General features: G+C 36.9%; 3 protein-coding genes across 13 annotated transcripts in view; 2 read left to right on the top strand and 1 right to left on the bottom strand.

Moving 5' to 3' along the window:
• LOC117656007 (ubiquitin-conjugating enzyme E2 E1) overlaps positions 1-8,685 on the top strand; it is a 71,412-nt gene extending 62,727 nt beyond the window's left edge. For all 6 annotated transcript variants that reach the window (XM_034403943.3, XM_034403941.3, XM_087892567.1 and 3 more), the window contains exons 5-6: positions 6,110-6,257; positions 7,813-8,685. In XM_034403943.3, the coding sequence (XP_034259834.1) occupies positions 6,110-6,257; positions 7,813-7,910 (246 nt within the window). In that variant the 3' untranslated portion in view covers positions 7,911-8,685. The remainder of the gene's footprint in view (positions 1-6,109; positions 6,258-7,812) is intronic.
• NKIRAS1 (NFKB inhibitor interacting Ras like 1) lies at positions 1,733-19,839 on the bottom strand. Of its 5 annotated transcripts, none has more exons than XR_015733965.1 (6): positions 19,653-19,839; positions 19,138-19,266; positions 18,595-18,836; positions 10,741-11,265; positions 8,695-8,939; positions 1,733-3,551 (listed from the first exon to the last, which is right to left on the bottom strand). XR_015733965.1 is itself a non-coding variant. In XM_060685773.2 (4 exons), the coding sequence occupies exons 2-4, from the start codon at positions 19,229-19,231 to the stop codon at positions 11,026-11,028; spliced, it is 576 nt and encodes a 191-aa protein (XP_060541756.2). In that variant the 5' UTR covers positions 19,232-19,266; positions 19,653-19,786; the 3' UTR covers positions 9,557-11,025. The 5 variants fall into 5 exon arrangements, 2 of the variants coding, with proteins under 2 accessions (XP_060541756.2, XP_087748695.1); XR_015733966.1 differs by having other exon boundaries at positions 8,852-8,939; XR_015733967.1 differs by lacking the exon at positions 8,695-8,939 and having other exon boundaries at positions 2,005-3,551.
• A 13-nt stretch (positions 19,840-19,852) lies between these two features.
• On the top strand, positions 19,853-24,071 carry RPL15 (ribosomal protein L15). Of its 2 annotated transcripts, none has more exons than XM_034403945.3 (4): positions 19,853-20,009; positions 21,695-21,879; positions 22,659-22,795; positions 23,718-24,071. In XM_034403945.3, exons 2-4 carry the CDS (start codon positions 21,708-21,710, stop codon positions 24,021-24,023), a joined length of 615 nt encoding a protein of 204 aa, XP_034259836.1. In that variant the 5' UTR covers positions 19,853-20,009; positions 21,695-21,707; the 3' UTR covers positions 24,024-24,071. The 2 variants fall into 2 exon arrangements, with proteins under 2 accessions (XP_034259836.1, XP_087748691.1); XM_087892565.1 differs by having other exon boundaries at positions 19,853-20,014; positions 21,703-21,879.
• The last annotated feature ends 368 nt before the right edge of the window (positions 24,072-24,439 follow it).

Below are 24,439 nucleotides of genomic sequence, written 5' to 3'. Positions count from 1 at the left end.
TTTATCGCCACCAGGTAGGTCTTAATATGAGACCTTATGAGTGTTCGGTCAGATTCAGAATGGCTGGCCTTCCAACCGCTCTCCAGGCGTCTTTTCCGGCACTTCATCTCCCTCAGCTCCTTGGTGAACCAAGGAGCCAGGCGAGATCAGTTCCAGGTCAGAGGCCGCAAAGGCACAACCCGATCCAAAGCTCCAGCGGCCACCCTATCCCAGGCAGCCACCAGCTCCTCAGTCGAGCTGTGTGCCAAAGCCTCAGGAAATGGCCCAAGCTCCGTCTGGAACCTATCTGGATCCATCAGGTGCCTGGGGCAGAACCACCTCAACGGTTCCGCCTCCCTGCGGCGGGGTGCGGCGGTTCAAAGGTCAAAGCGAAAGAAGGAGTGATCCAACCATGACAAGGGCTCGATCACTATATCCCCTATCTCAAGATCACTCAACCACTGACCAGAGACAAACACCAGGTCCAGCGTGTTTCCCCCCGTGTGAGTAGGGCCATGAACTAACTGGGTCAGGTCCATGGCCGTCATGGAAGCCATGAACTCCCGAGCCACCTCAGACGCCTTACCGGCGGATGGCAGGTTAAAATCCCCCATGACCATAAGCCTGGGGGTGTCAACTGCCACAGCGCCTATAACGTTAAGAAGCTCGGGCAGGGCTGCCGCTACGTGGCAGGGAGCCAGGTACGTAACCAGCATGCCCATCTGCACCCCATGACCCCACTTCATAAGGAGGGACTCACATCCAGCCGTCTGAGGAACAGTGGCCTCCCTCGGACCAAGACCTTCTCTAATGACAACTGCCAATCACCGCCCCTCCCCTGTGTCCTCGGCTGATGAAATGCACGGAAATCGGGTGGACACATCTCAACGAGGGGGACCCCCCTCCTGACCCAACCAGGTCTCCGTAATACCCGCCAGGTCCGCTCCCCCCTCCTGAACAAGATCACAAATGAGGGGGGCTTTATTTACCACGGACCGGGCATTGCACAGCATCAGCCGAAGGCCCAGGGCCTGAGGGTCTGTGCAACCTGGGGAACGAGAGGAGCATTGGAGGCCAGAGCATGCCACCGCTTGGAGCCAGTGGGCACGCGCTCCCACAACCTGATGTGGCCCCCTGCTCCCGCCATATCTGTCCCTCCCACCCACAGTACTGATGTAATGTCCATCCACAATACAAGCTCTAACCCCCTCCTTGACCCCAGTTCCTGCACCTCTTGTGCCGCGTTCTTCAGCCGGCTCTGGCCTCCTCCCTGACAGGTTCTCTCCCAAACCCACAGAGCCCCCCCTCTCCCAGAAACCTTTAAAATCTTATCTAAAAATTTCCCCAAAACCCCCACAACCCCCTCCTCGCCGCATGCCACCTCTCGGGATTCCAAAATCCGTCATCAAGGTAGGCCCTCGATAGTGAGAAGGGCCAAACCTGCGAGAGGGGGTCTTAAGTATCTTTGCAGTATTTGAAGCCTGGAACCCTCAAGATGTGCACTGTTTCCTGCACTAGAAAAAGGGGAATGGACATTTTCTCCAATTCTGTTTTCTACTACACTGGCCATTGCCATTTATTACAAAGCTGTGGAAAACAATCCAAGGGGAAGAGAATCCAGCAAATTATTATCTCCCCATTTTCTTTTCCCAGGCTTCCCTCCCAGGAATTAGTCTGAATGCAATAATTTATTCAAAATGAATAATTGTTTTTACTAAATCAGACTTAAAATACTCCAGTCTTCTTTAAGTTATTGTTTTCAGTATATTTTAATATTTCTATAATATTTAAGGAGGCTATTCACTTGGAATAAGATGCTAACGAACATCTTAGCTGTCACTCTCATAAACATAAATGTGTGGAGATAGATACATTAAGAAGATACCAGATTAATTATTTTAAATGTGTGCCCTGTGGTATCAAGTTAAAGCTTCTAATATAGTGTTTAGAAATCACGATAATACTCCACGTTGCTGTAAAATGTTGCTTAGAAGAGATCCATATAGGTTACTCTTTCAGTTACTCTTTCTTTTGTCTCATAATTCACCTAGCTCCAAAAGAAAATCTTATTAGACTTTACCTATTTTTAACCATTAAAAAACAATAGAGCTATAAAAATTATTAACTGAGGAAAGTATTAGATACATTTCTTCTAAATTAGTTTTTGGTATTGACGACATACCTTTCTTTCAAGCTAAATTATCTAATAACAATCTATTAACTACGTGGAACACTTGGAAATTCAGAGAAATATTGTAGAAGACTCAGATAACTACAGACACCACACCACACCACACCCTCAACTCTGTAGGAAATGTCAAGTTGTGCTAGTGCTTAAATAGGAGGATGGGCAAGTTTGAGGAGTTGTGTAAGAAGTCATAAACATTCTTGCCTAATGTCTACCTCCTGTCATTCACAAATATTTTTGTACTCATCAGTAAGTAGCATAGACATAAGTACATAGTATTCTGACAAAAAAGCGAATGTTATCACAGAAAATGTTTTCCTCTTTTTTAATGCATCCCGTCTCTTTTTGGTCCTTTTGTGCTTTTGTTTCAATATTTGAATATCATACTATCCTGTTTGTCTACTAGAGTCAAATTATGCAAATTAATTTGAGAATGGTATTAGAATGCTATGTATCACTCTTTTTACTCTATCAAATCAAATTCTGCCATTTGTGTTCTGCCTCTATTTCTTATAGATGTTTGCCTGTGGGCCCTTTCCAAGTATAACAATCATCATTTAGAACAATCATCAGTAAAAGAAATGCATTTGTTTTGCATGTTCAACAATGGCTGGTATTTAGATACTGACAGTTTATTGCCACAGTTTTAGCTACAACTCATATAGAGTAAAATTGTCTTGTTTATATATTTCTTCCAAACTAGTTTCAAATGACCAAAATGCAATTTCAGCAGAGAAACTTGTATCATATCATCCCAAAAATACTATACTGAGTTCATCAATAGCATATTCTTCAACAACATGGAAACCTGGGTAGCGTATGCTCCACTTGATTTCTCAGCAGCTTTTGATAACATCAATCATGGATGATGTCTTTCTGGAACAGCTTAGACTGGCAGTAGAGAGTCATAGTGTTGTCCTGCTTTTCCTCCAGTCAATGTTGATGAAGAGAGAGAGATCAAACACTTGACTTCTGATTGTGAGTCCCTCAAGAGTTGGTGCTTTCTCTACTCCTGTTTAACATCTACATGAAACTGCTGGATGAGAACATCCATCACAATGGGATACAATATCATCAATATGCTGATGATATTGAATTATACATCTCTGGCCATGGTGATGCTGCAATCGCCCTTTCTCACTTAATTAAGGCTGTTAAGGTCTGGGTGGGAAGCAACAGTTTAAAACTGAACCCTGATAAGACAGAGTGCTTTTGGATTTGGAGCCTCTTGGTTCTTGAAGAATTACCAACTTTGGTTGTGGATGGGATTCCACTCCCCCGACAGATCTGATACGTAATCCAGAGTTTCTCATGGATTCACAACTCTTGCTCAAGAAGCCATGACCAGATGGGCCTTTGCACAACTGCATATTATGTGCCATTCCTGGACCAATGAATAGAATAGAATTGTTATTGGCATATGCTCTCAATGTACATAAAATAAAAGATACGTTCATCAAGAATCATAAGGTACAACACTGAATGTTAGTCATAGATTAAAATAAGCAATCAGGAAACAATATAAATCGTAAGGATACTAGCAACAAGGTTAGTCATATGGGCCTTTCTCACAATCATCCATGCCCTGTTCATCTCCCATTTGGATTATTGTATTGCGCTCTACAAGGCTCTGCCCTTGAAGAGCATCTGGAAGCTACAGTTAATTCAAAATGCAGCAGCCTGCATGTTTTTTTGCAAGTCAAAATTTGCACATGTCATATTTTCAGGAGCTGCACTGGTTGCCAATTTACTTCTGGATGCAATTCAAGGTGCTGGTTATCACTTTTAAAGTTTGAGTTCTGGATATTTGATGGACTGCAACAGGACATGTTGTGGGTTCCAACTATCACGGAAGTATATTGGTGGGATCTTGGAAAAGGGCCTTCTCTGTGGTAGCTCCCTTATTTTGGAAGATCATTCCTCCAGAGATATGATTGGCCCCCACCTTGTTTATTTTCTGCAAGGCCTAGAAAGCCTAGTTTTGTTAGTGGGCTTGGGGACACCATTTGGAACCAATCAAGTAGATTGTCTGATTCTGTTGTTATCACCACAGAATTGTGAAGGGGAGTTCATTGTGAATTTTAAACTGGATTTGTAATGTTGTTATCTTGCCCAATCACAAATCAAAAGTGAGTTGGTGACAATAAACAAATAAATTAATAAGCGATCTGTTCTTTCTTTACAAAGAAAGCTGATAGTGGCGTGTTTTAATTGCATTTCAAATCCTTAAGATTTTTTCACAGTGGTTTGTGAATATAAAGAGTTTGTTGAATTTCTATAGTCGTCCACTGATCACAAACAGGCATGTATACAATTTAATGATAAGAAAAAACATCGTCTTTCATCCTGCATGCCTTTTCCTACCTTCTTTGCTTGTTTCCCAATCCCACACCTTGCCACTATGGGTATGTGCTGAATACATTAAAGTCAGTGCAACATTTTTCATAAGAACTAATATCTACACATCCCGTAGAATATTTGGGCTAAAATGGTTTGACAATTGGTCCCTAGAGGAAGAATGCATTAAATCGATGGCAAATCTAAAGCACTGTGCATCAGAATTGCAACAAGAAGTGTCCTCTTAATCAGTACTTGTAGAAAAGATTACTAATTTCTGCCATAATAAAGTATCTATCTTTAGAAAGCAGATGTTGCCTAAGTATACTGCCTAAAGTGGTGAAGAAAATTAGCAATTCTTTAATGCTGCAATAAATTTTGTCATCCTTTAAAGCAGTGGTTCTCAACCTGTGGGTCGGGACCCCTTTGGGGGTCGAACAACCCTTTCACAGGGGTCGCCCAAGATCATTGGAAAACACATATTTTCAATGGTTTTAGGAATAATTTTATGGTTGGGGGTCACCACAACATGAGGAACTGTATTAAAGGGTCGCGGCATTATAGGAAGGTTGAGACCCACTGCTTTAAAGGCTTGTAATTCTCATGTAATGCAAACAATAGACACAGGATGGCAGTGGTTCACCATAAATTAAAATGCTCAAGGTTTGTTTGTTTCCCTTGTATAATGGCTAGTTAAAAAGGAAGTATTAATATTTTTTTAGAATAAAATTTAGAAATTATAAAATTAAAGCCTAAAATATAATTACATTATTTGCTGTAACATTTAGATTCATGAACTGGGAAAATAAGATATACAAGTTAAATCAGTCTCAACTGAGGAATATAATCAAATGTAAGATGAATGCATGAGAATTTCCTCATTATCTGTGGCAGATACACATACCTTCTGTCAGCTCAAGGGCAACACATCAGGCACCACACTGCAAAAGTAGGCAATGCTGGATCCACTTTTTAAAAATTAAAATTCATTAATTAATTTAATGAAATTTCAGTAAGAACTGAAATGGATGCTTTAAGCCACTGAGAGATTTAAGACTAGCATTTTGCCCCTTAATCTAGCTAAACCCAAAAAGAACAAAACGGGGGCAAAAGTGTTGCCTCCTCATTCAGAAGTTGAGTCCCGAGAGCTACAAAATACATGAAGTCCGTGGGATTTTGCATCATTTGTATGAAATCCAAAAACATTCATTGAATTAATGTAGAAATAAAGTTAATGTTAATCTCTTTTCAATGAAAATCAGATGCAGCAAAATTGAATTTTAATGATATTGATTAATTTAACTTCTGAGGATTTTTCAACTTATTATTGTAAACCCTAGTAAAGCCTTCAATTGATGAAATTAGTAAGTGGGGTTTAGTCTTTTGGAATTAAAAGAGAAGTTATTTGTGAAAATCTGTGGCAGAATGAGAAATAGAAAGTTGTCTGATGCTAGATTAGTAATTTATCAAAAATTGGAAGCTGTCTATAAATGGGTTTAGACAAATTTAGCATTTTATATCCATTGTAGGAAAAGCTTGGGGCCTATCTGAAAAAATGAGGATAAACACAATTTCCTTATTTTTTTTAAAACTCTTCTCATATAGGTTACCTTTCGAACAAGAATCTATCATTGCAACATTAATAGTCAAGGAGTGATCTGTCTGGACATATTAAAGGACAACTGGAGTCCAGCATTAACTATTTCTAAAGTTCTTCTTTCAATTTGCTCACTTCTCACAGACTGCAATCCTGGTAAGTTGGGTCAAAATGAGGGATGGGGACAGAGAACAGGATCTATCATAGAGATTGAATGTTGGCCCCATTTCCAGTTTATCCATATGTTAAAGAGGATTAAAGTAAAGCCATGGGGAGTTTTCATATTGATAACTAATACAGGAACATCTTCTACAAGAAGAGTGGCTTCCCTCTAGCATTACATTCTTTTGAGTATTTAAGGATGTATTGAGCAGGAGGCGGCAACAGTACCGCCTCTTGATCATTTTTTTTTTTATAGAATTGGAAATATTTTCTTTTAACTGGAAGTGATGGAATAGAAATGTTAGCACATACATTTCTGCATTACAGTTGCTTTCCATAGGTCTCTTTATCATCACTGCAAAAGTCATTCACTGGCCAGCCTTCTTTTCTGTGTCCAGTCTAATGCAGTATTAGGCTATTCTGTTAACCCGTAAGTTTTCCTGCACTGTTCTAGCTGCTTCTTGCTAAGGGCCCATCTCCAAAACACAATACACAAGGAAAATTAAATCAAATGTGTCTAAAAGCTACGCACGCAGTCCTCGCTTAATCGGGGTAATTTGAATTGGCAACTTCATAGTTGTAAAGCGTGTCATATGATCATGCCAACTTATAATGGTAGTTGTGGCAGTCCCAGTTGCCATTGTTACGTGAATCACACACAATTGCAGCATGTAATCATTGCCAATTGCAACCTTCTGCCAATTTCCCCATTGGTTTTGCTTGTCAGAAGCCAGCAGTGAATATTGCAAATGGCAATCATGTGACTGTCACAATTGTAAACTGGCTACCAACTTCCACATCTATGGGGAGCAATCATAAGTCCCCTTATTCATCTATGTTATAACTTTGAGTGGTCCCTAAATTAGGATTATCTATACTATTTTAAAGAACAGCAAATTAAAAAAAAATCCTCAAACAGAATTGTTATTGGTTAGAATATCATGTACATTATTATCGCATTGACATAACTTACATAAACTTTTTAAAACCTACAAAATGAATTTTTTCAAAATCCACTGATGGAAAAGTAAACCTATCATTTCCACAAAATAGTAAGTGGAATATCCCCATTGATGGTGTTTAGTGACTGAAGGATTACAGGCTTTGATTGCTTTGTGAAAGTCAACATTATCTCCAGGAGGGTTTGGTGTTGTGAGACATATTTTAAGGGATTGTACAGTATCAATGGAAACACCAGTTGTCCAGCAAGACCCATTGTTATAGTAGGTCTTTGATGTGCATGGGCCTAACAGATGCAGTGTTGTTAACAATGCCTGCAGTTTCAGCAAGCATGGCTATTGTTGAAAAAGCACTGTGAAGTCTAAAAAAATAAAGGTTGGGACTTCCACTTTACCAACATCTGGAGGACCACAAATTCCCCTTCTCATTCTTAGCCTGAATGGAAAATATACTTAAATTCTAAAACTGTAAAGCTACACAAGTATTTTTCATTAAAGCAGTGTTCCAAGAGTCCTCATATCTGATCTATTACATGTATTATCTCTTCCCCTAACATCAATAATTAGCTGGAAATTGTTTTATTTTGCAGCTGATCCCCTTGTTGGAAGTATTGCAACTCAGTATATGACTAACAGAGCAGAGCACGACAGAATGGCCAGACAGTGGACCAAGAGATATGCAACATAAACTGGATTTTTGCCAGACCTTTGTGTTAAATCATCTGTGACGGAAACAGCTGCTTATGATTTTGAAGGGGTGGGACAGGGAAAGGGAGAAACTGAAAAAGAGTAGGGTATTTCTATAACAGAATTTATTCAGTCTTTTATTTCCTGAGATTTTGTTGTTGTTACTTAAGGTATCTTGCTACAGTGGACAGCTTAGAATGGGAATAGCATATTTTAAGACTGTCATTAGTTCAACAAATGTAGCTCTGCTACAGCACCAAGGAGAATGTAAACTAACCTGACAATTGGATGAGGGTGGGAAAAGATGTTTGGTTGTGATAGATAAAAAAAAAAAATCAGCTTAATTTATGGGTAACTATATTTGGCATCTCTATAAAATTTCTTGCAGGAAGGCTTGCAACTTGATTTTCTTTTAGCTTGGTTTTATTTGTAAAAAAATATTGCAAATATTTTTCCCTAGGGGAGGTGGGAGAGTTTCATATTTAACACATCTTTTTACAAGACTATCCTTTCATTAACTTCAAATATAGGGGTAAGGCTAGATTGTTGTCTCCCCTAGCATAAGGAAAATAATTCACGGATTCATTTTTCTATGCCAGGTTACCTTTGTGAGAATGAAGGTTTTAACTGAACTTGGAGCAACCTGTAGTGAAATACCTTAAGCTGTTTAATTGTAAGGCGTGGAATAGGAGTCACTCAGTGGATTGGTTGTATGTTGTGGACTATCTAAGTCTGCATTTGTTACTGTGCTAATAAAAATATGTACAAACCCCGTACTGATATACCTTCTGTTTGGAATACATCTATGTTGGCTGTGTGTAACACAGCGGTCCCCAACCTTTTTGGCTCTAGGGATTGGTTTTGGAAGAAAATTGTCATCCATTGGGGGACGGGATTGCATGCACAACCTAAATCCCATGTATGCGCAGAAGTCTCACTCACTCTCCCATTGCTTGCACGTCCTGGTTCAGTACTGGTCCACAATCTGGGGATTGGGGACCCCTGATATAACAGACAATATAATCTATTCCTGATAAAAGAATCATACAAAAAATAAGAAATACTTTTCAGGTCACAGAACAAAAAGTTACATGAGAAGACTTTAACGGGTTATGAAATTAAATCCTGAGCCAGAAAGCAGATTTACATATTTTTCCAACTATCTGTTAATATTTTTGCAGTGACTTTTATCAAAAGATTGGATCTTCTCCTAAGTACTTAAACCTGGAGTTTCCCTAGCAGTTTAACATTAGAGCAATTTATTTGTGGTTTCAGGCCATTGTTGCTTGACATATTTGGAAGGGGAAGGGGAATAGCTTTTCCTTTTTCTTGGCATCCATTTATAGTAAAGTGCTAACATATTTAATATCTCTTTCAAAAAAGTTCCTTTTCTCTTTTAATAGCTCTCAAAATATTATCTGAAATGAATATAATTCAATTTTGCTTTCAATCAATAGTAATTGAAGCACAACAATTCACTAGTGGCCCAGAATAAATAGTTACATAAAATTCACGTTAACGGTCCTTGTTATGATGCTTTAAACACTATCATTCTGCAAAATGCACTGAAGGACAGTTTATGAGTACAATGTATAAACAGATGAGAGTCACTTAAATGTGCAATATAAATAGAATAAAGTCAGAATCTGTATTTCAATCTGTAATTTAATACCTAGATATTTCACCCATGCTATTTTTGTTACATTCTCAAAAGCTGCATTTAAATTCGAAAAATGTGTTTCAAATATATCACATTAGGCCTTAAAGTACTTTATTCCTAGATGGAAAGAAAAGAATCTGATCAATTTCTCTACTATACATTTCTCTACTGTACATTACTGTACATCTCTACTGTACATTTTGGGAAATTTCAGTCCAATAATTACTTATTTTCTAACTGATTTTTGCATCCTTCAGCATTGTAATGAAAATTGTGAAAATATAAATCTAACCGCAGATTCCAAGTAGAAGTCATTGAGAACTTCTGTTATGTTGTGATGATATAAACCACCGTAACAACCCTAGAATAGATTTTTTGAATTCTCCAATCTAGCACTGTCTTGATTTATTGGGGACTACAGTTCTTAAAACAATTGAAGAGGTAGGTTGCTTAGACCTAAAACTGGATGGAGCAATCCTTTCCCCTAGTAATGCTCTTTTTTTTTTCCTGTACAGAATTAATAAATTACTACTGGCTGATTTCTCCCAATATGTTAAGCCATAAATCAGAGTTTATGGAATAAATAGGTCAAACAACACGCCAAGCCAGAATCAAATACTCTAACATAGTCCTGCATTTTCCAATCAAAGTTTGATTTGATGAAGATTTATATATATTGGAAAGTTCCAGGAATTACAAATCCACACTTCTTAAAGTTCCTGAGATTGGGAAGTACTGTTACAGCCATTTAAATAAACCAAGTTACTATCTTTTTCTGATGCTGTTTTTTTTTTCAGGAGGCTGCTGTCACTGTACAGGGACAGATATTAGTGGGTTTTTGAAATTGGGGAATGGTGTCAAAATTTTCCCCATTCGTATATGAAGTGATTGGAAATTATTTTTTCTTTCTTTGGCCCAATTTTTATCAATACTAGAGATCACTGTTTTACCCTACCTAAGATGAATGTTTGCTTGATGATAATCAATAGAAATAACACTGATTCATCCAAAAGCATCGGTGCTAATAGTATTAGTACACTTTTTAATAAAGGTAGTAAAGGTCAAATGCTTATACTGTACCCAATTCTGTTAGCCTCTCTTTTTCCTAAGTTATTTCTCGTAGCACAATGAAAGCTATACAATACATAATCAAAATAAACAACTTTTTTACCTTGTTCTTTCATTTCTTTTCTGAAATGTTAATTGAAGTGGCAATATTCCCAATGACTCTAGAATGCCCCCTTTAGAAAAAGGCGGCTTTTTTCTGCACTCAAGCATTCTCCAGTTTGCATTCCACAAAACAGACTACTATGATTATTTCAGTGTTTTTTGAAGTTATTTCAGATGCCGTTCTCATCCTGATGTGCGAGATCTGCTTTAGTTGTTCTAGAAATGAACAACTCTAGAAATGCAAAAGCCACAGCAGATTCTTGGCCCAGTGGAGGCATAAGAGCATTCAGTAATCTTCCTTATTGTATTTGAGTTTCCGACGGGAGAAAGAAAATGTTGACTTGTTCTGTGATTGGTAAAGTTTGCTTGCTAACACAACAAAGGGCTCCATCATTGTCCTTCTATCCATGACTGTCACTTCCCATAATTTCACTGTCTCAATCCTAGCCCACTGTTGTGCAACTTCATTCTGTACTTGTCTTTCCTCCAAAAGGTCAGTTTTATTACCTAAAACAATAATTGGCCACTGCAAAGAAGGAATAAAACAAACAAAACAGGAAATAAGCTCAGTGATGTAAAACTTATTTTGTACCAGTTTCGAAATATAGAATACCTTATTGGGAGGGGGAAAGAGACTGGAATACACTTTTCCCTGCAATTTAGACAGCTGCTATCATTCCAAGTAGACCATGAAAAATTCAAATAGATCCATGAATTGAATAAATAATCTTTTAGCTGCTTGGCTATTTTCCGTAATGTTTATTTTTTTTTTTCAATTTTATGATCTAGTAATTGAATAGTTACATTTAAAGTAGATGCACTAAAATTGACTTGGTAATCACCAAATCTGACTCCATTTCCTGTATTTTATTACTGTTATTTACATTTAAATAAATAAATTTTATTTAAATAAATATTTACATTTATATCTCCATATATTTTTTAAAACTATTTGTTCTTATAAACAAGGTAACACCTATTCTGCTCCTCTGACCAAATAAAACAATAGAACAATTACTATACAAGCAATAAAATATATTCTAAAATGATGGCCACTATTACTATAGATCAGAATTTAGGAGTTTAGTTTTTCAAAATACTTGAAAAACACCGCTTTTAAAAACAGTCAGAGCTAGGCTTAATTAAATGTAAAACAATTCCATTAGATTCAAAATGTTTCAAATGAATAACTTGGTATCATTAATTTTAATATATTTATTTGAACCATGATTATATCTGAATACTGCAGAGATATGGAATTTACAGCTCTTGAGATATGCTGAACTGCAATATTCAGTATTGCCAATGAGAAAAGATGCTAGAAGCTCTAGTTCCCCCACCCGATTCAACAGAAGTAGACCTCACTGCTATGCTCCCGAATAATGACTATGCAAACTAATACTTCTATTATATAGGCCATCATTTGAGAAAAACCAGAAGCACCTGCAAGTAAACAAAAATCAATTATTGCCAGATAAATACCATAGTAATGAATATTGTTTCTTTTTCCAAAGGAAAAATGCTATAAATCAACAGGATTATTCAAACACACAGCTCCACATTCAGTGCACACATAATGTACCTGAGTGAATGGGCTTATATACATTCAGTTCTTTTTTAGAGTATGATTCTAAAGTTCTTTTCTGGACACATTTGGTAGAATGTTTGCTGCCAATATTTAAATATGTATTTTGGTTGCCTTTAGAAATATGTGGGACATGGTGGCTCAATGGCTAAGACGATTAACTTGTCAATCGAAAGGTCGGCAGTTCAAATCCCTAATGCCACGTAATGGGGTGAGCTCCTGTTACTTGTCCCAGCTTCTCCCAACCTAGCAGTTCGAAAGCACATAAAAATGCAAGTAGAAAAATAGGGGCCACCTTTGGTGGGAAGGCAACAGCATTCTGTGCACCTTTGGCGTTTACTCATGCCGACCACATAGTTTCTTAGACTAGAACCTATTTTGAATTCTAGTCCCTTCCAAGGCACGAAAGCAGACTGGGTGACTGAGTCAGACACTCTCCCTCAGGAATATTAGGTATGCTCATTACCTTATTTATGAAAATAATAAAGAGGAGGTTAAAAACTTACTACCAGTATTGTCAGAGAATTTATTCCAATGTTAGGTGGAAATGCTGTAATGAGGTTCTATTAAAGAACACTTGAATGCTTCAGATATTTCTCTTTTCACAAGACATGCAGATTTTGAATGTTGGCTCACCTAGAGCACTTCACAACTTCTTGGAGATACTTTTTTTGTTGAGATGTTGAATGGAACAATACTTTCCCTCAAAATGAAGATTAAAGAATTGGGTGGCTGCTGTTAAATTTTGGTGCATAGTGTCTATACCATCTTATTTGAGTAGACAATTATTGAGCTTTGGTATACAATGCTATACTCTTATTACACTACAATATCAGAATGATGGGGGTTAACAATAACTTTTCACAATTCACTTCCTTGTATTGAAAATTCCTTCCTTACGGTTAATGTTTACAAGGATATACTATTAGATTTAGATTTAGTTTTACCTGACTTCTTTATTTTAATGGATCTCCACCGTCGCCACCCATCGTCACTGCCACCTATTGCCGCCTTCATGTGCCCCATTTTCGGCCTCTGTGCGCCCCATTTTTGGTCCATTCCAGGTGGTGAGGATAGGTGGCAGCGGAGATCCCCACCACCTGGAAGAAGCCGAAAATAGGGCACACGGAGGCGATAAGCTGCAGCACGATGGCGGCAATGGGCGGTGGCGATCCCCGCAGCATGGAACAGTTGATAGGCGGTATTCCAAGAACCTGTCCAACCGCCAATCAGCTGCTCGTGCTAAATCAGGAAGTGCTGAAGCTGACCAGACTGTTTGCTCAAGAAGGCAAATTACTGGGAAGCAGAGGCAGATTTTTTTTCTTGTTTTCTTCCCCAATAGCTACAGTTGCAAGAAAAAGTATGTGAGCCCCTTGGGATTACATGGAGTTTTGCATGAATTGGTCATAAAATGTGCTCTGAACTTCATCTAAGTCACAACAATAGAAAAACACAGTCTGCTTAAAATAATACTACACAAACATTAGATGTTGCCATGATTTAATTGAACATAACATGTAAGCATTCACAGTGCAGGGAGGAAAAAGTATGTGAGCCCCTAGCCTAGTGACTTCTCCAAGAGTTAATTGGAGCCAGGAGTGAGTCAACCTTGACTCCAATCAGTGTGAAGATATTGGATTTGTTGCTGACAGCTATCCTGCCCTTTAAAAACACCCACCTGTTTTGGGGTTACTGGTTTCAAGAAGCACTGTCTGATGTGAACCATGCCTCGCAGAAAAGAGCTCTCAGAAGACCTACAATCAAGAATTGTTGACTTGCATGAAGCTCGAAAGGGTTACAAAAGCCTTGATGTTCATGTGTCCATGGTAAGACAGACTGTCTACAAATGGAGAAAGTTTAGCACTGTTGCTACTCTCCCTAGGCGTGGTCGTCCTGTAAAAATGACTGCAAGAGCACAGCGCAGAATGCTTCATGAGGTAAAGAAGAATCCTAGAGTGTCAGCTAAAGACTTACAGAAATCTCTGACACATGCTAACATTTTTGTTGAAACATCTACAATAAGGAAAACATTAAATAAGAATGGAGTACATGGGGGGACACCACAGAGGAAGCCATTGCTGTCCAAAAAAAAATATTGCAGCACGTTTGAAGTTTGCAAAAGAGCATCTGGATGTTCCACAGCACTACTGGCAAAATATACTGTGGACAGATGAAACCAAAATTGAGTTGTTTGGGAAGAACACACAACACTATGTGTGGAGAAAAAAAGGCACAGCACACCAACATCAAAACCTCATCCCCACTATAAAACATGGCGGAGGGAGCATCATGGTTTGGGGCTGCTTTGCTGCCTCAGGTCCTGGACAGATTGTTGTCATTGATGGGAAAATGAATTCCAAAGTTTATCAAGACATTTTGCAGGAAAACGTATGACCATCTGTCCGCCAACTGAAGCTCCGCAGAGGATGGGTGATGCAACAGGACAATGACCCAAAGCATACAAGTAATTCAATAAAAAAATGGCTTCAACAGCACAGAATACACCTTCTGGAGTGGCCCAGTCAGAGTCCTGACCTCAACCCGATTGAAATGCTGTGGCATGACCTTAAGAGAGCGATTCACACCAGACATCCCAAGAATATTGTTACACTGAAACAGTTTTGTGAAGAGTGGTCCAAAATTACTCCAGATCTTTGTGCAGGTCTGATCTGTAACTATGTTTGGTTGAGGTTATTGCTGCCAAAGGAGGGTAAACCAGTTATTAAGTCCAAAGGTTCACATACTTTTTCCTCCCTGCACTGTGAATGTTTACATGTTATGCTCAATTAAACCATGGCAACATCTAATGTTTGTGTAGTATTATTTTAAGCAGACTTTGTTTTTCTATTGTTGTGACTTAGATGAAGTTCAGAGCACATTTTATGACCAATTCATGCAAAACTTCACGTAATCCCAAGGGGTTCACATACTTTTTCTTGCAACTGTAGGTGCATCTTATAGTCCAGAGGATCTTACAGTCTGAAAAATATGGTACATTTCCTCTGTGGCAATAGAAAAAAGAAAAGATTTTTTTTAAAAAAGCCTTTTCTCTCAGTACAAGGTGAATCAATTATATGCCACTTTAAAAATATTGGATGGTCAGATTTCTTGACAGTAATATCAAGGTAGTATTAGATAAAATAAGCTGTAGTCAGGTACTATGACAACCATTTATATAATAAAGTTAAGAAACAAGTTTAGTAACAAAAAGTACACTTGCTAAGTTGTAGTAAGAATCTATTGTCCTTTTATTTATTTTCACATTTTGATGCAGCCAGTGGTTTAAAACATAAAATTGCTCCAGTCCAGAGACTAGGACTCCTCAACCACAATTTTGGTCATATGTTCAGCAAAACTACCAAATTATCTGTTGCAAGAAGCAAATTTATTTACTTAACGTATTATTACTTTTTAACTAACTGGGCATTATTAATAGCCACAATGACAAACATAGAAAAATACAGAAACCAAAGTAAACTTAAAATTATTAAAATATGGAAAAGAAAAAAATAGCATCTTGTCTTCTAGTCTGAAAATGATATCAGATGCAACTCTCTAGAACAGGGCTGTCAAACTCGCAGCCCCGGGCCGGATGCGTCACACTCTAGCACACAGCGATTAGCAAAGGAGAAAAAGGTCCCAATATGTCATGTGATGCCGCCATGACACTGCAAGTTTGACACCCCTGCTCTGGAGGAAAGGGCTAAAATTTGTCCTTTTTATTTCCAAAAAAGCCAGTCAATACTGTTATAATTTTCTTATAAGGACTATACATAGACACTCATAGAACTTATTTGCAGTAAGTCCTTGCCAAGTTTCTATATCCAATAGCTCTAGCCTTACCTGAAACAATTAACTCTAGAGAAATTAAGAGCCTCCCCATCTGTTTTTCCTTTTCTTATCTTCACCCCAATTCACAAACTATACTATTCCTATTTATTTATTGAGTAGGACCATATATTTCCACCAAATATATGTCAAGATGGTTATGTACCAGGATGGATTTGATTTAAATCAAGTCGATTTAAATCATGATTTAAGTCATGATTTAAATCACTAGTAGAAAGGCTTGATTTAAATCACTCAATTTAAATCATAATTTTTAAAGAGCAACTGTCACCTCTATCCCACAGCAGCTCCTCCTGATCTGCTGTTGAATCACTGACAGTCCCAATATTGCAGAATATACAGCCTCATGCTACATAACTAAGCTCCATTTCATGCTGAATAAACTAAATTATTAATGTATTAAATAGAAAACTATCTTTAGATAGATTTTTACTCCAAAAGCATTTTATTAAAATAAATTCGATAAAAATTAAAAAAAAACCGATTAAAAAAAAACCTATTAATTTTTTTTAAAAAAACAACTTCTATTTTTATCCACCCTGTTGTGTATACAGCAGTGTAGGTCTGCATAGACAACAGAAAAAAGCAAGACAAATATAGTCCAAATGCCACATGCGCTGTATTATTTCAGATTACAGTATTACAAAGCTACCGTATTTTTGGGATTATAAAACTCACCTGACTATAAAATGCACCTAAATTTAGAAGAGGAAAACGACACACACACAAAAAAAGAATTTAGCTTCTGCATGCCCCATTTTCAGCCCTCTTTTTGCCCTTTTCCAGCCTTTTTTCAGGCCATTTTCAGGGATTTTTTCAGCCCGTTTTCTAGGGGTTTTTTGGTCCGTTTTCGAGGCATTTTTTGGCTCATTTTTTCAGAAAAAAACAGACCAAAAATAGCCACAAAAATGGGCTTTAAGTTGTTCAATTACAATTATACAGGGATGGAGCTGTAACAGGCAACATAGTAACAAGCAGATATTGATTGTCTCACTCTTTTGTCCCAGCCAGCTTAGGTGATAACAAGTGCCTAGGGAAATTATAATTTAAAATATTTGGAGAGTATCAAACTCTTTGAACAGACTGAGTGAGGAGGAGAAACAACAGTTAGCAGCAACTTGTTTCTTATTTAGGACTGATGAATAAAAGGGGAATTAGACTAGGTAAACTTTTACCTTTTCTGACAGAGGTGGATCCTACAAATTAAAAAAAATGTTGACTGGCTCTCAAGCCACCATAACTATAGATTTGATGTTAAACACAAACAGAAATTAACAGATCTGTTACAGAACACTGAAAATCTACTGTCTTTTTACAGTAGGCTCCCAAGACAGAATTAAAACCATACAGGTAATCCTCGACTTACAACCACAATTGAGCCCAAATGCTCTGTTGCTAAGTGAGACATTTGTTAAGTGAATTTTGCCCCATTTTATGACCTTTCTTGCCACAGTTAAGTGAACTGTTTAGTCACATAGTTAAGTGAATTTGGTTTTCTCATTAACTCTGCTTGTGAGAAGGTCACATGACCCTAACACTGCAACCCTTAAAAATATTATCCAGTTGCCAAGCATCTAAATTTTGGTCACATGACCATAGGGATGCTGCAATGGTCATAATTGTGAAAAACTGTCATAATCACTTTTTTCAGTATCACTGTAACTTTAAAATCTCACTAAACAAATGGTTGTAAATTGAGGACTACTGTATACCTTTTAAATAATTTACTACTGTAATGCTACCTTCAGCTCATGAGATCAGCAAGCCCAAAGTATTTCACAAATATTTCCGTTGAAATACCTAATGCTATGCAACTGTACCCACCTGAAAACTTGTTTTAGATGGTCCCAGATTAAGGTTTTCTGCCTGTATTTTGTCAAAAACATCTAATCCCACTAGGAAATCAATTATCTACAATTTATTAAAAGTAAGTACAGAGTGCCCTGGGTGTGTGAAATTATTCAGTGAGGCAAGATATAGAATCCTAGTAGCTAATACTTAGGGCACTTTCATCTTAAAGACTCATATAGAAATACCCCAAATTATGATTTTGTCTAAATCAAATTGCCTCTTATGACAAGCTGTAGGACTAGGTCTCAAATCCATTTCCAATAGTAATACGAATCCAATCTTTTTCTTCTGAGGGAGACTCTTCTAAAGAAGTTGAGAGACAGAAGGGCCAGGAAAGAAGAGAAAAGAAAAGAAAAGAAAACCTGTTGAGTAAGGAGAAATCTACTCGGACAATAATTATGTTTTCCGGGCCAAGCAACTCTTTATAATGAGATTCCCTTTCTTTCACCTTCAACCCATAATCCCTGATACATTCAAAATTGTGTGATGACTAATAAGCAGCCTAGAAATTGTGGAAGAAATAATAATAATATTTCACATAGACTGAAAAAATAAAAGAAATAGTCTTACCTCTTTCTTTTCTCTAAACTTGCCAATCTCCTTTTTGAGCCACTTAACTTTCTCAAAAGATTCCAGACTATTTACAGCATACACTAGAACAAAGCCATCTGCCATAGAATAGTAATGTTTGGAGAAATCCTCTTCTCCTTGTAGTCCTTGGGTGTCATACAGACGTAATTGTTCTTTTAGTCCTCGATCCGTTTCAGCCACAGCAACATATACATCTTCCATAGTTCTGCTGCACTCTTCACCTATTTTTGTTTAAAATAAAGAGCAAAACCATTTTGCTCTTGGGGACATAACATAATACTCATTTATGTTTTCCACAAACCAGCTTGGTTGAGGAAAATGCATACAAGAGATATCTAATTGTTCTTGAGATCTTAGTTTGCCTTTTGTGAAAAATGTAATTAACCTATATTGGCCAATGCAAATACGGCACATGGATCATTTTATATCTATTATCATCTGGCAGAGTTTATTAACTATTAAAGTGGCATTAAAATTATAACATTAGTTAGACAAAAATAAAAAATAAGACATTTTTCTTACCAGTAGTGTGATTACCGTACAGAACTTGTTCCAAGATGGCCGTCTTTCCCACTGAACGCATTCCACACACGAACACTTTGAAGCCTTTTCCCATCTTCTTTCAGACTACTACCGGTAGAAATCCAAAACCTATAGGACACCCAGAATGGTAGTTATTTTTCTCATTTCATAGATTGTTTAAAGAGAAAATATGCTATTGCTATTTATAACTGAAGTGAGAGGCAATCATTTTTAAAACTACAACAAAAACCCTCCTAAGAAATTTCTCCGTATTTTCTCCGTATTTCTGGAGTGTCTAGCAAAGGCTTCTAGAACTATTTTTTTATTTACAAAAAAATAAGCTCCTTTGCACAAAGTTAATGAAACTGGAAGTTATTTTTTTAAAAAAAGAGAAATACATAAAAGGATTTTAAATATGAAAGAATTATTCTGTATTCGAAATTTCTTTAATATAATGAGCTTCGAATTCTGGAGTGAAATTGGAATTTAATTAAAAATAAGAACTCAGCCATGACCTTCCCATCAGCCCCATTTCATAGATCGTATGAAATAATCAACACGAAGGTGTATATCTAAAGCATTCTATCATTAGTAATTAAAACAACCCTAAAGTGTGATTAAGGAGAATCTTTTCTAGGGTAATTTCCATGGCTAGATGCCTTTAAATGAACATAACTGGCAGAGAGCGGCTAGCCAAAAGTCACAGGGATCAGTTCCATCCAATAGCACAAAAATCCACGCTCTTTTAACATGTGTTCCCCATGAACTACATTTCCCAGCAAGCACCTGATCACCGAGTCTTTCCTTCCCTCCTCTATTGCAAAGCATTTTGGGAGAGAGGCCTTTTCCTTTCCGTCTTCGAGCGCCTTCTGGTAAGGTTCCATGGGTTCTTTCTGCGGACGATGTATCCAATGTCATCCTGCAGTTTGGAAGGTCTTTCCACCCATTTGGTGCAGCTTCTTATAGATCGGGGAGAGAGGATGATTATGTTTTTTTTCAGCTGTGGAAGAAAAAAGGATTTAGGGTCTGGTTGGCAGATTGGCCTCTAGAGCCTTATGCTACCGGGCGAGATAATCATGGAGGATAAGAATGCAAATGAAAAGAATCGTTGAAATGCTGAGTTCCTTTGGCATCGGGTCTTTTCTTACAGCTCAGAATTATGGTGAAAATCCCTTATTTAGGTCTTCGCATTATTTATATTAAAATTTAATCCATCTAAAGAGCTAAATAAGGGAAACGTGAATAACGAAGCACGTGAAAGATGGAAGATAGAAAAGAAACGTCTTTGAATATTACGGTGACATGGGGGAAAAAGTTAAAAAGAGATAGAAGAGGGGAATAATATATATATATTAATATAACAAGATATATGTAGTAAGATGGAGGTCTAGAAATTGAAGGGTGGTACTATTTGGTATGTTTAAACAATATGAAATAATGAAAATGAAATGTAATAACTATGAGTAATAATAAGTATTTGTATCAAAATGTATGATACCCAGGTATCATACTATTCACGCATTGATATGTATAAATAATATAAAATAAAAAAACTTGGTGGGAAGAATTACGGTGAAAATCGAAGGATGGCAGCTCAAGCACTCAAACCTCTATTGGGGGAAGGAACTCTGAGGAAGTAGAACAGATTCATTTATTGATTTATACATACGCACTCTTCCTCCTATTGTGTCCACAACAACAATCCTGTGGAGTGAAGCGAGCTAATAAGAGAGTGATTGGCACAAAGTCACCCAACTGACTTTAATGGCTAAGGTTGGATTTGAGCTGAAGGTTTTCCTGCTTTTTAGCCTGGTGCCTTAACCACTAGTCTCTCCTGCGCAAAGCCTCAGTGTCAATCAGTGATTTTCTATTCAAATCTGATTGATGATCAAAAGGAGGGCAGTGTTGTGAGTCAATGAGAATAAAAAATAGAAATGAAATAGAAAATAAAGAATAACTTGCAAATTGGCAGATTCCTTTTAAGGCTTTCTTTTTTACATAATAAATGATATAAAATATTCTGTTTTAGATAGTTGCTGTCATAGATTATCCAAGTTCATTGGCTTGTTACAAAGCAACATGTGTTTTTGACTAAAGCTAAAACCTATAAAATTTGAGGAAAAAATGCTACCTAATATTGGTAAAACATACATCTTTATACGATACACATATATTCATTCATGCATGTTTTTGAGTGTATGGTGTGTATATATAATGAGCAATAACAGTTTAAAATTGTATCATGGACATCTGGTTTCAGAAGCTGATGAAAGGAAGCAAAAGTTAGAACCTGCTTTTTGTTTGACATGTAAAATATGTTTATCTGTGAAACTGAAGTTAAAATTGCTTTTATGAGTGTGTGCCTTCTTACCAGCACATTAGCAGAAAAAGAAACCTGAATAATGGCATATTTTTTATGGATTTACTTAATCAGTTTTAGGGAATTTATTTTTAGATACTGGAGAGCATTGTTCTTTTAAGAGTCCCTTTTAATATATACCTGTTACTACAGAAATATGTAGCAATATGATGTAACATAATTCTGCATTTTCTTTAGTAGGTAAGTCATAATGGGTGCCTACAAGTATATCCAAGAACTATGGAGGAAGAAGCAATCTGATGTGATGCGTTTTCTTCTGCGTGTCCGTTGCTGGCAATATCGTCAGTTATCAGCACTTCATCGAGCTCCTCGCCCAACCAGACCAGACAAAGCCCGCAGGCTGGGATATAAAGCCAAGCAAGGTAAAGGGAACATTTAAAAAGTTTTTTTTGCTCTATGTTTGTTTGCATGCTTATTATATATATGGAGAAAAAAACTGATCTGATATAGTGCTCACTAGGGATTTTTACTATAAATTAACTGGAACCTAAATATACATCCAAAGAGGATAAATTGCAGGAAACATATGAAAAGTCAAGTTGATGGAAAGCTGACATAAGGCAACAAATCTTAACAATTTTGTCTTATGTTATGTGAATCTAATTAGTGTCTTCTTTTTGTTGTTGCTGTAAATTATCTCAGATTAACAAAATGGGCATATGTGGCTCAAAAATACAGAATGGCCAGGTAGTTTGGACAAAGTTTAAGATGCTAATAGAATTAGAGCAGAAGAGAAGAATTACAGAATTGGAAGGGACCTTTGAGGTCTTCTAGTCCAACCCCTTGCTCAGGCAGGAAACTACCATTTCAGACAAATGGCTGTCCAATCTCTTCTTAAAAACTTCCAGCGTTGGAGAATTCACAACTTCTGGAGGCAAGTCATTCCACTGATTAATTGTTCTAACTGTCAGGAAATTTCTTAGTTCTAGGTTGCTTCTCTCCTTGATTAGTTTCCATCCATTGCTTCTTGTTCTGTCCTTAGGTGCTTTAGAGAATAGCTTGATTCCCTCCTCTTTGTGGCAACTACTGAGATATCAGAACACTGCTATCATGTGAAAACCCCTCACCCCAGTCCTTTTCATTAAAAAGAAGACTAGGGGTGACATGATAGCAGTTAAAATGCTATTTGTTTCTGTTATAGGTTATGTCATCTATCGCATCCGAGTTCGTCGTGGTGGTCGTAAACGTCCAGTTCCTAAGGGTGCTACTTATGGAAAGCCTGTGCATCATGGTGTGAACCAATTAAAATTTGCCCGGAGTCTGCAATCTGTAGCGGAAGTAAGGAAACCTTGAGAAGAAGCTTGAGAAATTTTATTATAGCATAATAAATACATAATTATGAATTACATTATGGTAATATTACAATATAATTTTGTCCAACATGTATTAAACTAGTAAGCTTAACTAATGAAAATATTCCTCACTGAGTAATAGTGATGGTGTAGTGTTTCTACTATTAGGTGGAATGTGTATTTTGTTTGTAAACAATGCTATGATAAATAACTATAATCTTCATTTACATGGAGACATTGTTTCTGTGTAAATACAACTGGATCTATAGAGCAGTACAGAAACAAATTGGAAATAAGATTACAAACTGATTTAATTAATTATTCTTGGTGGGTTGAATTAGATTTTAAGGATTATCCGTATTCCTTATTTTTTCTGGGAGATTAGTTAATTCAAATGCTATATTATCATAGCTCACATGACAACTCGCCTTTTGCCACTCAGTTTGGATCAACATCTATGCATAGTATATTCATGAAAATTTTCATACAGAAAAGAGTGCTGGTAATGCAGAGTTTTGGCTCATGGGGAAACCATTATATTCTGAATTATACAGAAAACCACATCAACCAAATGAATGTTTGAAGGACACTGACATTATTTGAGTAGAATTGGTTGGGAATAATAGTTTACTAATGAAAATAGTTAATGTCTAAAGCAGTGAGTAAAGCAACTGTTCTAAGCATGTACTTGTGGAATCAAAACATCCAGAGCTAGAAAAATATGAGAGATAGCCACTGAGGAAAATGAAATACTTATATGTAAAGAAGGGAAATATTAAATTACTTGTAAGCACTTTAGTATTTATATACTTATTTCTTTTGTATCATGTTTCTCAATCTGATTTCACCTGTATAATATATATAGGTTTAGATACAGATACTTTTATTTAAACTATTTTATTTTCTAGGAACGTGCTGGCCGACACTGTGGAGCTTTGAGAGTGCTGAATTCTTACTGGGTGGGTGAGGATTCCACATACAAATTCTTTGAAGTCATTCTGATTGATCCATTCCACAAAGCTATCAGGCGCAATCCAGATACCCAATGGATCACCAAACCAGTTCACAAACACAGAGAGATGCGTGGGCTGACCTCTGCTGGAAGAAAGAGCCGTGGCCTTGGCAAGGGCCACAAGTTCCATCACACAATTGGTGGATCACGCCGTGCTGCCTGGAGACGACATAACACTTTGCAGCTTCATCGTTATCGCTGATAATGATTCTAAATTTATCACAATAAAAAGTCATCCAGAGGTTTTACATTTCCATTGTATTGTGTGGTCATTGAAGTGAAATTGGGATAAACAGGTTGAATGAAAGGGTTCTCAATGCAGCTTCTCATCTATAAACATGTGACTAGAATATGCAGCAGAAACTCATGTTTATCATAATAAACCAATTCAAATTATTTTGATTCTAAATTTTGAAAAAAGTTAAAAATAAAATTTGCACCAGAACTGGGGGAAGATGCTGTGTAAGCAAACACCAAATTTTGGAATTTTAGTTTAAATTATTCCAAAAATGATTTAATGAAGATTGATATAAATTTACTTTATTAGAGGTTAGGCTCTATTTTATAATTATAATTTATATAAATTGTGATACGTTATCAAGTAAAATGACTGGATAT

The sequence above is a fragment of the Pantherophis guttatus genome, chromosome 4, assembly GCF_059756535.1.
Source record: "Pantherophis guttatus breed Tessera chromosome 4, ASM5975653v1, whole genome shotgun sequence".
Taxonomy (NCBI): Eukaryota; Metazoa; Chordata; class Lepidosauria; order Squamata; family Colubridae; genus Pantherophis; species Pantherophis guttatus.
This window is presented reverse-complemented; position numbering and strand designations above follow the sequence as displayed.

What these genes read in the sequence shown, in the direction of transcription:
- NKIRAS1 (XM_060685773.2), bottom strand. Translation starts at nt 19,231, where the DNA reads ATGGGAAAAGGCTTCAAAGTGTTCGTGTGTGGAATGCGTTCAGTGGGA. An exon ending in GTACGGTAATCACACTACTG is followed by an intron (nt 18,837 to 19,137) that starts GTAAGAAAAATG and finishes AAACAAAAATAG; the next exon opens with GTGAAGAGTGCAGCAGAACT. An exon ending in AGTTTAGAGAAAAGAAAGAG is followed by an intron (nt 11,266 to 18,594) that starts GTAAGACTATTT and finishes CCTTCTTTGCAG; the next exon opens with TGGCCAATTATTGTTTTAGG.
- RPL15 (XM_034403945.3), top strand. Translation starts at nt 21,708, where the DNA reads ATGGGTGCCTACAAGTATATCCAAGAACTATGGAGGAAGAAGCAATCT. An exon ending in GGGATATAAAGCCAAGCAAG is followed by an intron (nt 21,880 to 22,658) that starts GTAAAGGGAACA and finishes TTTCTGTTATAG; the next exon opens with GTTATGTCATCTATCGCATC. An exon ending in GTCTGCAATCTGTAGCGGAA is followed by an intron (nt 22,796 to 23,717) that starts GTAAGGAAACCT and finishes TTTATTTTCTAG; the next exon opens with GAACGTGCTGGCCGACACTG.